Source organism: Sinocyclocheilus grahami, unplaced genomic scaffold (assembly GCF_001515645.1).
Source record: "Sinocyclocheilus grahami isolate Dianchi unplaced genomic scaffold, SAMN03320097.WGS_v1.1 scaffold936.1, whole genome shotgun sequence".
Lineage (NCBI taxonomy): Eukaryota > Metazoa > Chordata > Actinopteri > Cypriniformes > Cyprinidae > Sinocyclocheilus > Sinocyclocheilus grahami.
Window position 1 is genome coordinate 228,045 of NW_015506115.1, and position 16,780 is coordinate 244,824.

The 16,780-nt window shown below is 40.7% G+C and overlaps 1 protein-coding gene across 1 annotated transcript in view; it reads right to left on the minus strand.

Moving 5' to 3' along the window:
- The window catches only part of LOC107564462 (glycosyltransferase 1 domain-containing protein 1-like), a 40,026-nt gene that overhangs the window by 17,612 nt on the left and 5,634 nt on the right, over positions 1 to 16,780 (minus strand). Inside the window, exons 2-6 of the mRNA XM_016249550.1 lie at positions 10,514 to 10,665; positions 9,383 to 9,488; positions 7,450 to 7,501; positions 6,199 to 6,235; positions 6,028 to 6,084 (exon numbers count right to left, since the gene is read on the minus strand). Coding sequence (XP_016105036.1) covers positions 6,028 to 6,084; positions 6,199 to 6,235; positions 7,450 to 7,501; positions 9,383 to 9,488; positions 10,514 to 10,583 — 322 coding nt within the window. The 5' untranslated portion in view covers positions 10,584 to 10,665. The remainder of the gene's footprint in view (positions 1 to 6,027; positions 6,085 to 6,198; positions 6,236 to 7,449; positions 7,502 to 9,382; positions 9,489 to 10,513; positions 10,666 to 16,780) is intronic.

Consider the following 16,780-nt stretch of genomic DNA (forward strand, 5'->3'; position numbering starts at 1 on the left):
GGGGAGTACTGTCACAGATCGGCCAGACTCAGCCACCTCCCAATCACAGCGAACACCATCACCTGAGTACTGATCACACGCACCTGTCACAAATTTGCAATCATCATCAGCTCCCCTTTAAAAGCACACACCTCACTTCACTCCAGTGTCCAGTCTCGTTTCAACGAAGTGGACTCTCTCTCTATGCTATCCGTGAGATACATTGAAAGACCTACCTGCCTGTTATACTTACCTCCTGTGTGTCCTCCAGTGTGTTCTCCTGTGTTCCATTCCCTAGTCCGTTCCAGTCATCAGCTCCGTGGATTCTCCGTGTACCCATCATCTGAGGTGTGTGCAGTCCTCTGTCTCCCTTCCATGATCTCCTATGAAACCCAGATACGGTGTTACTCTCCTCATCTTCCCTAAAGACTGATATAAAGCCCTAATACTCACCTGCCCGTGCCATCTGCATCGTTTGCTGAAAATAAACTACCCTTGTATTTTTCTAATCCTCTGTGTGAGTTTCCTTCCGTAACAGTATTAAGTCAAATAATGAAATGCACAGTATTGGACTAATCGGGTGGAATAAGCTGCAATGTGAACAAGGGCTGCATGATCAAACTGCAGTTCCCTTTCAGTCAGTCACGTTCTACGTTACGTCAGTCGTGACTGACGGCGGATATGAGGGAGACCGACAAGCTTCGCTTCCTGGACTCCCCAATCTCCCAGGCCGGCCTATTCGGCGAAGCGGTGGAGGGCTCTGCCCAACAGTTCTCCGCCGCACAGAAGCAGACGGAGGCATCTCGACACATCCTGCCCCGGCGGTCAGCTGCTGTCTCCGCCCCACCGCCAGCTGCAGCCCCTCTGTCTGCTCGTCGCCGAGAGCGCCCTCCTGCGGCCTCCATCTCCGCTCCAGCTCGGCCGCAGCAGCAGCATTCACAACGGCCGCAGCGTGGAACTGGCCGCAGGAAAGCCTGAAGCGCCAGGGCGGGCGGCGTCCCTGGGGCGGGCTACCCGGGGTTCTTGGATCCGGCTCTTCAGGAGATGGTGACCGCACCACTCCTTCCCCCGGCGGAGGGCCGGGTGGAGAAACCTTTGTTCCTGTTTTTTTCTGTTCCGCCGCTGGCTACCCAGCCAGTGGTGCCCAAAACCTCAACAGAAGAGCGTTTTCCTTTTTCTCCGGGTTCCAAGAGGGCGAGGATGGTAGTGCGCAAGACCCAATCTCCACATGGCCGTCCCCCTCTCCCTTCGCCAATGAGCAGCAGGGTTCAGTTCAAGGACGCTATGCCTCCTCACGAGCCCCCTGCCCAGCCGTGGAGCCAGGTAAGTGGCGCACCGCGCACTCATACCCCACCCTGGGACGCACGGAAGCCTCCCGGGCTGGGTCCCTGTGTTCCATTGCGCTGCCCCACTGCGGGTACGTTGGTGGTTTCCCTAGTCCCGCCTGTTCGGTCGCTGGGGGCCTGGTTAGCGTGCCCCAGGCCGAGGAAGCATGACTTGATCATCAGGTTTCTCAGAGTTACCTGTTACCCTCCATATGTGTAATTCCACATGATACCTCCTATGCGCAGGATGTGGAACCGAGACGTTTTTCTGCTAAAAATCAAAATTGCGATTAAAGGTTTGCGCTTTGTAAAGTTTAGGCAAACATTTTTTTGATTATATATCAATATGACTATAGAAGTATAATACTATTTATTATGATGATAAATATTTTTATATTATTATTAAATAAAAAAAATTAAAATAATAAGAAACATCATTGTAATATTTAGCAAAAATAAAAGAAATTTTAAATATACTAAAATAGTATTTAAAATAATAATATAGTAATATTTATTATTAAAACTGTAAAATTACAATAACATTTATGGCCTTCTTATTCTTCTTCATTTTTGTTAAAGAGTCAAATGTTTATTCTGAACAAAACACCAGGAGCCCTTAAAGTTTCTCTTTTGTTCACAGCAGCCGGTTTATAAGCTCTTCTCATTACAAGTATGGGAAGGCACATATTGCACTTTTTAAGCAAATTCAGATCAGATGCAAAGATGGAGTTTGTGAGGAGCAGCATTTACTGTGAACCAAGCTGCTCCAAAACACTGGATCATAAACTGCATGTCTGTAATTGAACACTGTGCCATGCTTCACTCCAAAACACGCAGCACATATATTGAATTAAATTGCAATTTGAAAATCGTAGTGAACCATATTGCAATTTCATTTTATTTTGATTAATCATAGCCCTAATCTAAACTAGTATTTTATATATATGTCAAAAGATGCCTCATTAAACAAATCAGATTACACCATTAACCATTATTGATTAATCACTGCTGCAAAAATTTGCTTTTCGGCCTAGTGTAGCAGCAAACAGAGGAGCTCAATGACCTATTAAAGTACGTCCTTCACAAGTTTCTCTGAATTATGTTTTTCCACTAACATCAACCCCTGGAGCTACACTTACACCTCCAGACAGCTCAAAGTCTCAGAAAAGAATTAAAGAAATAAAACTTCACTCTTGGCTCTCACATCTCCGAGCACACTAAATCGTCTCTGCATCAGGACCTCATTTCCCATGAGCCCCTGCAGGCATGACTCTCATCATCCCCCAGTGCTATGAGGGGGTCTATACAGCACAATCCCAGAGGACCACCCAGATATTCTCTGTCATGTGAAAACCTGCTCCACCAAAAAACTTCGACACAACTATAGACTTCCAACCTGGGTGTGATCCAGAGATGACATCTCAGCAATCCCATCATCTACTTCAGCATCCACTCAACATGGTAGGGGGTCAGAGCACCAGCTTTGCTAGAGCTGCAGAGGCTTGTGTCGACTGATCTCAGAGCAGTGGCACCAGCCCCGGGGGTCTCCACAAACAAGCATGGGCTTATGTAGAGATCAATCTTCAATGCGGAGCAGCAGGCGCACTGGAGCAGATTACTCCGACACACCAGCGCATGAGCTCAGAAGAATGGATTAGATGTTCTGGGCCTTGAATCGGTCTCTGTACATTTAGCTTTTTATAGAGTAAGGCAGCATGTTCCTAGGAAGTGGGTCTTTTCATTAGAGATGGACCGATACACAGCAGCCCCAAAAATCTTTAGACACTTTTGGACACTTAAGTCACACTTATAAATCTGAATGTCACTGCATTAGATACAAAAAAATAAATCATTAGATACAAAATAATAAAACAAGTGGCATCTGAATTTTTTTTTTAAATAAATAAAAAAAACACTGAAAACCACTTTCTTTTTATGATATATTTTGCTTGTAAAAGCATGTTTGTTTGGTTGTGCTGTCTTATAAATAACTAAAATGCCATTTGGTTTGACATTTTATTATATAATGTTATATATACCGTTCAAAAGTTTGTGGTCAGAAAGTTTTTTTTTTGTAATACTTTCATTCTATGGAGGACCAAAGTTCTCTAAATGAAATGATTAAATAAATAATGAATTCAATAAAACAATGTACCAATTTATTCTGAAATAATTATATAATTCTGAAATAATTAAATTAATAAAAGAATCAAAAATTAAATGTATCCGTTTATTTTGTAAAACTCCATGAAAATCTTTATTGTTTAAAATATTTCACAATATCCTCTTTCACACACTACTTCTGTGTTTAAATACATCTTTTCATAATAAAATGTGCTTTTCCAAAAAGCTGTTTTTCATAATAATATGCTGAATTTATGAATGACGTCTATTTGACGTATCATGTATTTCCAAACCACAATTGGTTTAAAGTTGAAGAGCAGGCAGATGTGACAAATCGATCTTTGTGTGGTTGGTGACATTAGTGATGGAACACCAAGTTCACAGTTTTTCCCACGTACTATGCACCTGCAAGCATGGCGAATAAGACATTATCAGTCTCATTAAGTCAAAATAATCTTAAATAAAATGTTCTAAACATGCTATATAAATAAATATGGCCTTTAAAAATGTTTAATGAAGGTCTCCTCTGCCCGTTCCAATGGGGGGTTAACCATTATATCATCCACCACAAGCCGTCCCAGTGCAGTGCGTGGGAACATTTATCTGTATTGATTTGTTCTATGCATCAGGGGGTCCCAGGGCTCGAGATTCGCAGGGTAGGACGGGGCAGTGATGCTGGGTGCAACTAAAAAGGTCCCATTTTCCAGCGAGTTTCAGGTGGGGAGTTAAGGACGGCTGAAGCCCTGGCTTCTGCGGCCTCATATCACACGATCCTCTTGACTGTTTACTTCCTGAACTGACATTTTCTTTAGAGCGCTATTCAGCGCAAACCCCGCCCAGCAGCCAATTTCATTGGTTAAGGTTACGAGGTACACTGTAAAAAATTATCTCGAAGTTTAGTTGTTTCAATGGATTTTTTTAAGTTGACAATTGCAGTTTCTAAATTTGATCATTCAACTTAACATTTTAAGTTTTCACTGTCTCAACTAGTTTGTAAATTGACTGAACTAGAGTATTAGCCCCTCAACTTAAAAAAATGTGTTGAATCCACTGATCTATATGATGACTGGATTGCTCATTGCATTCTAAACTGCCGTCAGGGGGTGAATCCACCAGAAGTGTTCGAGCGGCCATCTTACTATTCCCTTCCGGCTGAGAGCATCGTTGACTGACAGCCGAAACACTGACCTAAAATCATCTGATCTGAAGCTTATCAGACACACAGGATTAGTTTTTAGGATATGTTGTGTATGTCAATTAATTGTTACTTCAGATGTTATCTGCAATGTTTATGGTCTTTTCGAACAGGATAAGCGATATTGATGTATTAAACATGTACATATGATCTATAATAGAGAACTGGATTGCTCATGACGTCATAAAAGTGAAGCTACCACGCCGCCATATTGGTATTCCCATTCATTCTAATAATTAATTAAAGGGGTCCTATTATGCTCTTTTACAAAGCCTTGATTTTGTTTTGGGGGTGTACTAGAACAGGCTCTCACATAGGTTGTTCGAAAAACACATTCTTTTTCACATATTTTACATTATTACAACACCTCTCTTCCCAGTCTGGCATGAACGGCTCGAATAGTTCCTGTATCAAATGAAGGCCTGGTTTCTGAAATACGAAATGTGCTGTGATTGGTTAGCTGGGCCAGTGTGTGTTGGGATTGGCACCACTCGGCGACCGGTCGGGAAATGTCATGCCCCTTACCATAGCCGCCTGCGAGCTTCAGTGTAAATATTGAGTCAAAATCAAATCAATTTGACCGTGATTTAAACCCGGATGATTGTAACCACTAAGTTCGTCTGCTTTGGGAAAGCTAGTGTGTCTCCGACATAGTGATAACACTCGCTGCCTTCTCTAGTGCGGCTCAACCAGGTCTCGTCCCATTCGTCGATATTTGTGATATCACAAATCCCGGAAAATATGCGTTGTAGTCCAAACGTTGCTCCATTTGAACATAAAAAAATACATGCATCATAACTTATTCAGAGAAATAACACTGACTACATACTGTACAGTCTTAAAGACATGAGCTTTATTTCCAAGATGATGCATGGTAAGCTTTGAATTTCAATACAACATACAGCAATATTAACAGAGGCTTGTATTGTAATAGTAATTGTATATCCAAATCAATTTCTGATAGTAATACCATGGTATATCTATGAGAATTATCTAAAAAAAATTAAACATTTTGTGTGATTTGACTGTGAAGACATTTACACAAATTTCTATAAAACCAACAAACCTTTCTATCTGCTATATGAAACATGAAGGAAGTGAATGTGAAACACTCACATGCACACCCTCTTCACTCCTGAAGGTGATCAGGTTGTCTCTAATCAAGGTTGAGAGCTCCTGAGCCTGTTTCAAGTGTGTTGAGGGCTGAAGACCACATGTATATTTAATGGGGTGACGTCTGCTGCTTATCAAAATCATCAGCGTGTTTGAGGGGTATGATGATGAATGCATATGTCAAGTTATTAATAAAACGTGGTCATCTAATGCTCTTCTACCTGTATGTCTATCGTATATGTAATGATGTAGGCCATTAAGTGGAGAGCAGTATTGGTGAAGGTGCTGCACCTGTGCTGTGTAAAAAGTCACTCCAGCTGAAATGTGATGCCACTCTGGTCTCAATCCCTGGAAACATATGTAGACGTTTCAATAATTATATAACATATTATATTTCAAAAATATTCAAAGACCTTTCAAAAATGCAGTTGGCCTACAACTTGCAGTATTAATAAACTCTACCTTGAGGCTGTACATAGATCTTCTTGCTCTCACATACCTGGAAAAAATGGTCAAGAAATAAATGTTAGATCCCCACTGGACATTTGTAGTGTAAGATGTGCGTTCCCAACCTACTGACTAATTAATTTCAATGACTTCTCCACTGGTTCATGTTTACTAGGAAAAAACTGTTAATAATAATAATTCTTATTATTATTTTACTAATTTTAGATATTAATATTACTTTATGAATGACCCTGGAAGCCCTGCAGATGAAAATAAACCTAAAAGTCAATCGTTAGAATTTCTCTTTTTATGATAATAGAGTTATCCAAGTTCAAAGTTCATGCCCAAAACATGTCCTTGGCTAATGTAATAAAAGAAAAAAATCTGCTGAAAAAAATCTCGAATCCATGATTTGCCTAAATCAATACCAGCTGAGGGAAAAAAAACAAACAAAAACAACACAGCAGCAGGAAGGTAATAAAAGAATAAAATGTAAATGGCTGGTTGAGATAAAGTGGATCATTTCACACAGATAGAGGGGAAATTGGCTGGATGTTATCAGTCCTGGGAGAGGGAGACCCCTGGTGTGTGTGTGACAAAAACAGAGACATCCTGTTTGCCTTGACTTGTGTGTCTGGGGTTTCATTTGAGGATAACGCATGGAAATAGTGATTTTAATGCTGTGCTATTACAGGATTGAAGGCAGGATATTGCATCTGTAGCTGTTAAATCCTTTTGTATTATTTATAGCATCAGCTAGCGCAGTAGTTGTCTGTCTCTCTCCTTTTTTCCTCTTCTCTAACCCATTAGGAATAAACACTGCCATTTTTATTACCTCATTTACTCAATATCCTTTCAATGTTCCAATACTTTAAGTGCAATTAGGACATTTTCTACTACATACACTACAGTTCAAAGTTTAGAGTTGGTAAAATGTATTATTTAATTTTTTTTGGACTTCTTTTACGCTCACCAAAGCTGCATTTGGTCAAAAATACAGTAAAAACAGTAATATTGTACAATTTTATTACAATTTGAAATTACTAATTTCTGTTTGAATATATTTTCACAGCATTCTATTTTGTGCAACAAAAAGTTAATACTGATTTCATATAAACTTTTTAAACCTCTTTACTGCACTCTGAACAGCAGTTCATATATAGTACATGTATGAAAAGGGCTCTTGACAGCTGCTGAAAGTTTGCTCTGGCATGTCAACAACAGAAGTTGTAAGAACCCAGAGCTGTGAACCCTAACGTTTCTTACCAAGAGCACCTTGGCGCGTTCTTTCAACTTATCAGTGAACGCCACAGCAAACCTGAGTGTGAGAGAGAGAGAGAGAGAGAGAGAGAGAGATGAAGAAAGTGAGTTGACATGTTTAACATGTAAAGAAACATGAAGTCAGATTTCTGCACTGGTTTGTGATAGTGAGGTTCACCCCAGCGACTGCGTTCAAACGTTTTCATTTCACCACAATTTCACACTTTCCCAGACATCAAAGCTGTCAGTGGCCGTCAAAAATCTGTAAATCAAACAAGTCAAGCAACGCAAAAAAAAGCAATGCAATGCAATCACTGAGTAACACTTAAAGTCAGGCTGATGAAGAGGAAGAAGACGAAGCTCCCTTTATTCAAACTCAAACAAACGCACATACACGTACATACATAAGACATAAGGTCCTCTTCGATTTTTTGGGGGGGCATGTTATGCTAACAATGATTTTGAATAAAGAAAAGCAGACAGTGTGTTGTTATTTTTCCAAATTATTGCAACTAAACCACAATGGTTTCCTTACATCCCCTCTTCATCATCCCCCGTCCCTCGGTTCTCTTTCAGGAGATGTCAGTAACGGCAGCAGCAGGGGGTCTTCTCTGGGAGATGTGTTTGAAGTAGAAGGCCTCTTATAGCTCTTATGCTCCCTAGTGATAATTATTCACTTAAGATTGTCAAAAGGGTGCGAGTCTGCCTGTACTAATCAAACAGATCACATGAATCTATAACACCTGGCTAATGAATTGAAACCAAAGCTGGCAGGCTTTGGGTAAAGATTCAGTTTATTATAGATGAAAAAGAGAAATGCCATATAATACCAGATCCTATAAACATTTTTTAGGCCAAAGCCCTATTGGAGGATTAAAAAATGTATTAAAAAAAAAAAAAAAAAGGAGAGAGACTATACACTACTGTTCAAAAGTTTGGGGTCAGTATATATTTTTTAAAACACAGTACTTGTCAATAGTTTGAAAAATGTATATATTTTTATATTTATATGTTTTATAAGTCTCTTGGGCTCACCGAGGCTGCATTTATTTAATCAAAAATACAGTAAAAAGAGTAAAATTGCGAAATATTATTACAATTTAAAATAACTATTTTCTATTTGAATATATTTGAATATATTTTCAATATATTTTCAGCATCATTACTCCAGTCTTCAGTGTCACGTGATCTTTCAGAAATCATTCTAATATGCTTATCCAGACCACCTTATCCAGTACAGATTAGAAGAATAATTAAAGACCAATCTTAGAAGAAGAGATTAACAATATACTCGTAAATTTATATAATCCTCTTTCATATTGTTCACGTACAAATAAAAAGCTTTTACTCGCCCCTCACTCCAGACCTATACTATATCTTCATTTTTGTGGAGCACAAACGTTTTAAAGAATGTTCTGGAGATTTCAAGCTTCAAAAAAGGTGCAAAAGCACCATCAAGCAGCATGTAGTCTATATGACTACACTCTAAAAAATGCTGGGTTAAATACAACCCAGTGCTGGGTAAAATAGGGACAAACCCAGCAATTGGGTTGTTTTGACCCAGCGGTTAGGTTACTACCCAGAATGTTGGGTTAAACATTTAACCCAACCGCTGGGTCAAAACTGCTGGGTTTGTCCCTATTTAACCCAGCACTGGGTTGTATTTAACCCAGCATTTTTTAGAGTGTAGTCTTCTGAAGCCATATGAATTATTATATGAGAAACAGACAGGTTACATTTTTTATTGCATGGAAAAGAACAACCAGTACATTCTTTAATATCTCTTCTTTTGTGTTCCACAGAATAAAGGAAGTCATACAGGTTTGGAATGGGTCGTAAATGACAGAATTTTCATTTCTGGTCAAACTATTCCTTTAATTATGTCTGTGTAGAGCAGGGGAGCAGGATAAGTGTCAGCTTTCATCAAAGTAAATTTGACCTGGCCTTCCGCAGAACTTCCTCCATCACAGCTCTCTTGTGCTCATCTTTTACGTCCTCGTTGACATCCGTCCCTCCAAACACCACCCCAAACGGCACTCCAGCATCTGCAGAGAAATGAAAATTCACAACAAATACATACATCCCTTATTTCACTTATTCACCTCCTCTGAAGTTCAACTTTTAAATCCTTAGTGAGCAAAGTCTTTGAGGCATGAAACAGTGTGTTTATCTTGCCAGAGGGGAAAGCAGTCATCCATAGAGTGGACATTTCGGGAAATTACTCAAAAAAATGCCATATCTGAGGGAGGTGAGAGAGAAGTAGCCTTCAATCTTAACAAGACATTCTGTGAGTAAGAATGTGAGTAACAATTTATCAGTCAACAGCCAGTTTTCTAAATTAAAGCCATAAACTGATAGAGGAAGCTGACAATATATCATATGATTAAATATCATATAAAAAATACTGTAAATGTTGGGGTACCATGGTACAGTGATGGCCTCACATGGTAATACCATGGTACTCTAATATATACTATGGTAATAAAATGATTACCATCTTCATATGCCATAATATTTCAAATAATATCATGGTGCATGGTACAAAAAACACAGTAACACCATGGTACTTTTTTGTAAATGTGGAATTTCAGTCATGACAAAAATACTTATTGGCTAAACACATGCATGTAAATATAAGGCATTGTCAATGAAATGGAAAAAAAAATCGAAACGTTAAAGCAAGCAGAAATGAGTATGAACAATCAAATATCCAATATTAGTCGATGCCAAAAATAAAATAAAAACACTAATAATGGCTGATAACTGATATAGTATCAAAACAATGTGCATCCCTAAACAAAATACTACTATAAAACGTATGGTGTAGTGTGCAAGTAGCTGCTTCCACTTTATCTATCACCAGTGAAGTCATAAATTGTGTGATAGAGCTCTATAGTGGACAGTAACACTAATGAGACAAGATAGATGTGTGTACAGTATCTGTGTGTGCAGGCGGGGCTCTGTGGTGCTCCACCTCAGAAGAAAATCAATTGCATCTACGAGATGCTCTTACTAATATGGTGAAACCAACACATGCGTAAATTTTTTGAGAGGCCAAGGGACGTGTCACCTAAAAGAAGCCTGCCTCCTTTGAAAAGATGAATGGCCAGCGCAGCCTCGAACCGCGGCTCTTGCGTCATCAGGGACGATACATCAGAGGCAGAGCTGAACTCTCTTGTATCACACAGTACACAAGTATGTCCTGCAGCCACGATATGATTCCTGCAACCCAAACACACACACACACACACACACTGTATAAATCAGCATCTCTAATAAATTGGCTCTGAGCTGTTTTTTTAATTACAGCCCTTACAAAAATTCTGTGGCTGTATCATGGTACAGTGATGTAATACACCATGGTACTTTGATATACATCATGGTATTACCAAGAATACCATGATACATGTTACTTATTTGTACAACAGCTTGTTGTATGTGCATTATGCAGTGCAATACGTGACATCATGAGATATAATACAGTACAGCATCTCTAATAAATTGGCTCTGAGCTGTTTTTTTTAATAACAGCCCTTACAAAAATTCTGTGGCTGTATCATGGTACAGTGATGTAATACACCATGGTACTTTGATATACATCATGGTATTACCAAGAATACCATGATACATGTTACTTATTTGTACAACAGCTTGTTGTATGTGCATTATGCAGTGCAATACGTGACATCATGAGATATAATACAGTACACGTTGATTTAAGATGCTAAATCGTTTTATTTAATAACTGATCGCCTTACAGGGTTAATACTACTAGGATAAGCTCTTTTGTTGACTTGAGAATCAACAGAGGACTGGTAATTCCTGGTTTCGATAATCAAACAGCAGAGTGTTACCTTATTCTTTCGGCAGTGGTACAGTTCCCTGTTTTGGGACTGTTTGGGGCTAAGAAGAGCACGCGCATTTCAGCGGGTGGCGATAAAATGCTGAGGCTAATAAACAAAGAGAGCTCGCCTGCCAGCAGACTCGACCTGACTCTGGTAACCTCATGCTGCTGTCGCGTCAGAGCAGCAGCCTCGACCTGACTCTGGTAATCTCATGCTGCTGTCGCGTCAGAGCAGCAGCCTCGACCTGACTCTGACGTGACATCATGAGATATAATAGAGTACACGTTGATTTAAGATGCCAAATCGTTTTATTTAATAACTGATCACCTTACAGGGTTAATACTACTAGGATAAGCTCTTTTGTTGACTTGAGAATCAACAGAGGACTGGTACTTCCTGGTTTCGATAATCAAACAGCAGAGTGTTACCTTATTCTTTCGGCAGTGGTACAGTTCCCTGTTTTGGGACTGTTTGGGGCTAAGAAGAGCACGCGCATTTCAGCGGGTGGCGATAAAATGCTGAGGCTAATAAACAAAGCGAGCTCTCCTGCCAGCAGCCTCGACCTGACTCTGATAATCTCATGCTGCTGTCGCGTCAGAGCAGCAGTCTCGACCTGACTCTGATAATCTCATTCTGCTGTTGCGTCAGAGCAGCAGCCTCGACCTGACTCTGGTAATCTCATGCTGCTGTCGCGTCAGAGCAGCAGCCTCGACCTGACTCTGATAACCTCATGCTGCTGTCGCGTCAGAACAGCAGTCTCGACCTGACTCTGATAATCTCATGCTGCTGTCGCGTCAGAGCAGCAGCCTCGACCTGACTCTGATAACCTCATGCTGCTGTCGCGTCAGAACAGCAGTCTCGACCTGACTCTGATAATCTCATGCTGCTGTCGCGGCAGAGCAGCAGCCTCGACCTGACTCTGGTAATCTCATGCTGCTGTCGCGTCAGAGCAGCAGCCTCGACCTGACTCTGATAACCTCATGCTGCTGTCGCGTCAGAACAGCAGTCTCGACCTGACTCTGATAATCTCATGCTGCTGTCGCGGCAGAGCAGCAGCCTCGACCTGACTCTGGTAATCTCATGCTGCTGTCGCGTCAGAGCAGCAGCCTCGACCTGACTCTGATAACCTCATGCTGCTGTCGCGTCAGAACAGCAGTCTCGACCTGACTCTGATAATCTCATGCTGCTGTCGCGGCAGAGCAGCAGCCTCGACCTGACTCTGGTAATCTCATGCTGCTGTCGCGTCAGAGCAGCAGCCTCGACCTGACTCTGATAACCTCATGCTGCTGTCGCGTCAGAACAGCAGTCTCGACCTGACTCTGATAATCTCATGCTGCTGTCGCGGCAGAGCAGCAGCCTCGACCTGACTCTGGTAATCTCATGCTGCTGTCGCGTCAGAGCAGCAGCCTCGACCTGACTCTGATAACCTCATGCTGCTGTCGCGTCAGAACAGCAGTCTCGACCTGACTCTGATAATCTCATGCTGCTGTCGCGGCAGAGCAGCAGCCTCGACCTGACTCTGGTAATCTCATGCTGCTGTCGCGTCAGAGCAGCAGCCTCGACCTGACTCTGATAACCTCATGCTGCTGTCGCGTCAGAACAGCAGTCTCGACCTGACTCTGATAATCTCATGCTGCTGTCGCGGCAGAGCAGCAGCCTCGACCTGACTCTGGTAATCTCATGCTGCTGTCGCGTCAGAGCAGCAGCCTCGACCTGACTCTGATAACCTCATGCTGCTGTCGCGTCAGAACAGCAGTCTCGACCTGACTCTGATAATCTCATGCTGCTGTCGCGGCAGAGCAGCAGCCTCGACCTGACTCTGGTAATCTCATGCTGCTGTCGCGTCAGAGCAGCAGCCTCGACCTGACTCTGATAACCTCATGCTGCTGTCGCGTCAGAACAGCAGTCTCGACCTGACTCTGATAATCTCATGCTGCTGTCGCGGCAGAGCAGCAGCCTCGACCTGACTCTGGTAATCTCATGCTGCTGTCGCGTCAGAGCAGCAGCCTCGACCTGACTCTGATAACCTCATGCTGCTGTCGCGTCAGAACAGCAGTCTCGACCTGACTCTGATAATCTCATGCTGCTGTCGCGGCAGAGCAGCAGCCTCGACCTGACTCTGGTAATCTCATGCTGCTGTCGCGTCAGAGCAGCAGCCTCGACCTGACTCTGATAACCTCATGCTGCTGTCGCGTCAGAACAGCAGTCTCGACCTGACTCTGATAATCTCATGCTGCTGTCGCGGCAGAGCAGCAGCCTCGACCTGACTCTGGTAATCTCATGCTGCTGTCGCGTCAGAGCAGCAGCCTCGACCTGACTCTGATAACCTCATGCTGCTGTCGCGTCAGAACAGCAGTCTCGACCTGACTCTGATAATCTCATGCTGCTGTCGCGGCAGAGCAGCAGCCTCGACCTGACTCTGGTAATCTCATGCTGCTGTCGCGTCAGAGCAGCAGCCTCGACCTGACTCTGATAACCTCATGCTGCTGTCGCGTCAGAACAGCAGTCTCGACCTGACTCTGATAATCTCATGCTGCTGTCGCGGCAGAGCAGCAGCCTCGACCTGACTCTGGTAATCTCATGCTGCTGTCGCGTCAGAGCAGCAGCCTCGACCTGACTCTGATAACCTCATGCTGCTGTCGCGTCAGAACAGCAGTCTCGACCTGACTCTGATAATCTCATGCTGCTGTCGCGGCAGAGCAGCAGCCTCGACCTGACTCTGGTAATCTCATGCTGCTGTCGCGTCAGAGCAGCAGCCTCGACCTGACTCTGGTAACCTCATGCTGCTGTCGCGTCAGAGCAGCAGCCTCGCGGACGCACACGCGTGCAGGTTATTTCAGCACTAGTCCGTTTGAAATGAAGACCCTCCGGAAACACGGAGCTGTAGTGTGCGCTGAACATGAAAAAGATCAAATGTGGCTCCCAATCATATCTAAATGTGTTAGTATGTAGATTCATAATTTGGAGTTGTACCCGATCTGTGTGGAATGTGTAGCACGCCGTGGACATGTTAGCTGTATAATGCTGTGTCGTCCCAAAATAAATAAGTAAATACAAATCAATGAAATAAATAAATAGACCGACATACAGATAGATTGACATGGTGCATTACAATGTTATTTATCAAATAACAACAATCACTTTACTTTTTGTAAAACTCCCTTTCGCTAAAATATTGGCTACTAACATTAAAAAGTTTGTAATTGTTTTTATTTTTATTTATTTATTTAAAGCTTAACAAGGCTGCATTTATTTGATCAAAAATGCAGTAAAAACTAATGGTGCTGATTACATGTAATCCAGATGATCAGATAAAAAAAATTAAGTACATGTAATTAGATTATATTACGTTTTAAAATGTTCATAATCAGATAGCATAACAGTTACTTTTTGGATTACATGATTACATATTATTCACACAATGGTAGTAGATTCTTTTTTGCTCTTTTGATATTTCCTTTGTAAAAAATCGTACTGTGTGTCATTTACTATTCACAATATGCAAATGTCACGTCAATAAATTAATGATCCATGCTTCCAAATTTGGGGACAAAAGCACCTCTCAGTCAGTTAGACCATGCATGGGACAAATAATTATGCAGGTTACTAAACACTGCTGATATAGCTGTGAAACCCTGTCTTCATCACTTTCACTAACTATTGATCTGGACAAAAGTTATATATATTTAAAGAAATATATTTTACAAATATTTAAAACCAGGAAAACTTTAGATGTGTGATGTCATTGCTGTTTTCATGTGCAGGGATCCCCAAACTTTTTTGTCCCCCAAACCCCTTTAACCTAACAATACATAGGCTATACTTGAAGATCCCTCAGATTTTATTTCTGTAATATAACAACGCATTTGCACGTACAGATCTCTGATGTCGGTTAATGGTCATACTGACATGCAGGTAAACAAATAAAATATTTCTATTTTTAGCATTCAGTCATTACTTTGATTGTTTTTTTATTTTTCTAATAATTTATTCATTTTAAAGTAGTCACAACACATTAAGTAAAATCAGTAATCTAACAGATTATGTTACTAACTACAATTCTCGTCATTTAATCAGTAAATTTGCTATATATATATATAGGGCCTATATACACTGAAAAAAAAAAAGATTTGTTGGATTTACTCATTTGAATTATGGACATTGGTTACACACATTTAGTTTGAGTTCACAGTGTCCTACACATTTATGTGGTTTCATTATAATACTTTTGTGTTAATCAGATGTATTTTCAAAAAGTAATGTGTACATAGTCATCCTAACATAATTCCGTTATGTTAGCTTAACATTATTATTTTATTTTAGATATATGCTTCGATCATGTTAAATCTGTGCAATTAAATCAAGTTATCTTAACATAATTTTGATACCTTCACTAAAATTGTATTTTAATGCAAAATTTAAAGGTTTGTTGTTGCATGTTTCATTTCATTTTCAGTAACACAAAAACCTTCTGTAAAGCCTTTATTTAATCATTTGAACAATGCGTCATATATATAAATCAACACACGTATTCTGCTTGCTTCAGCACTCGAACCTTCCGTAAAATAATCTTTAATAAAGTTCGGAAAGGTTGAAGCGAATTACAAGGACTTTCGCGGGCTTCATTGCACAGGATGCGCTGTGAGAGACGCGCGCTTTGTTTGATGTTACACTTGAAGAGTGCGGTCTCATCATTTATGTGGTTGGGAATGCAGTGGACTTATATATTTAAAATATGAACCTCACTAACAGAAGGCTGCTTTCAATTTCAAATGCGGACTTGCGCTTTGTTTGTGAAGACTGCTCGCGCATGCGGCTGTGCGCGACTCTCTGTAAGTGGTTTAATGCACTTGCGTCTCAAAATGGTTTTATGACGCAAAATTAATGCAGGGGCGTAGCCATCATTTCAGAAGTGAGGGGGACAGAAATGTTATATATATAACATTACAATATAACATTTCTGTAATCTATTTAACCTACCAGTCAACAGTTTTTGAACAGTAAGATTTTATGTTTTATAAAGAAGTCTCTTCTGCTCACCAAGCCTGCATTTATTTGATCCAATGTACAGCAAAAGCAGTAATGTTGTGAAATATTTTTACTATTTAAAATAACTGCTTTCAATTTGAATATATTTAAAAATGACTGCTGTGATCAAAGCTGTATTTTCAGCATAATTACTCCAGTCTTCAGTGGCACATGATCCTTCAGAAATCAGTCTAATATGCTGATTTGCTGCTCAAGAAACCTTTTTTAATTATTATTATTATTCATGTTTTTTGAGCAGCAAATCAGAATATCAGAATGATTTCTGAAGGATCGTGTGACTGGAGTAATGATGTAAAAAAATGTAGCTTTGAAATCACTATAAATTACAATCACTAGAAAACATTTATTTGAAATAGCCTAGTAAAAATATTTCTAAATGTTACTGTTTTGCTGTACTTTGGATCAAATAAATGCAGGCTTGGTGAACAGAAGACACTTCTTTA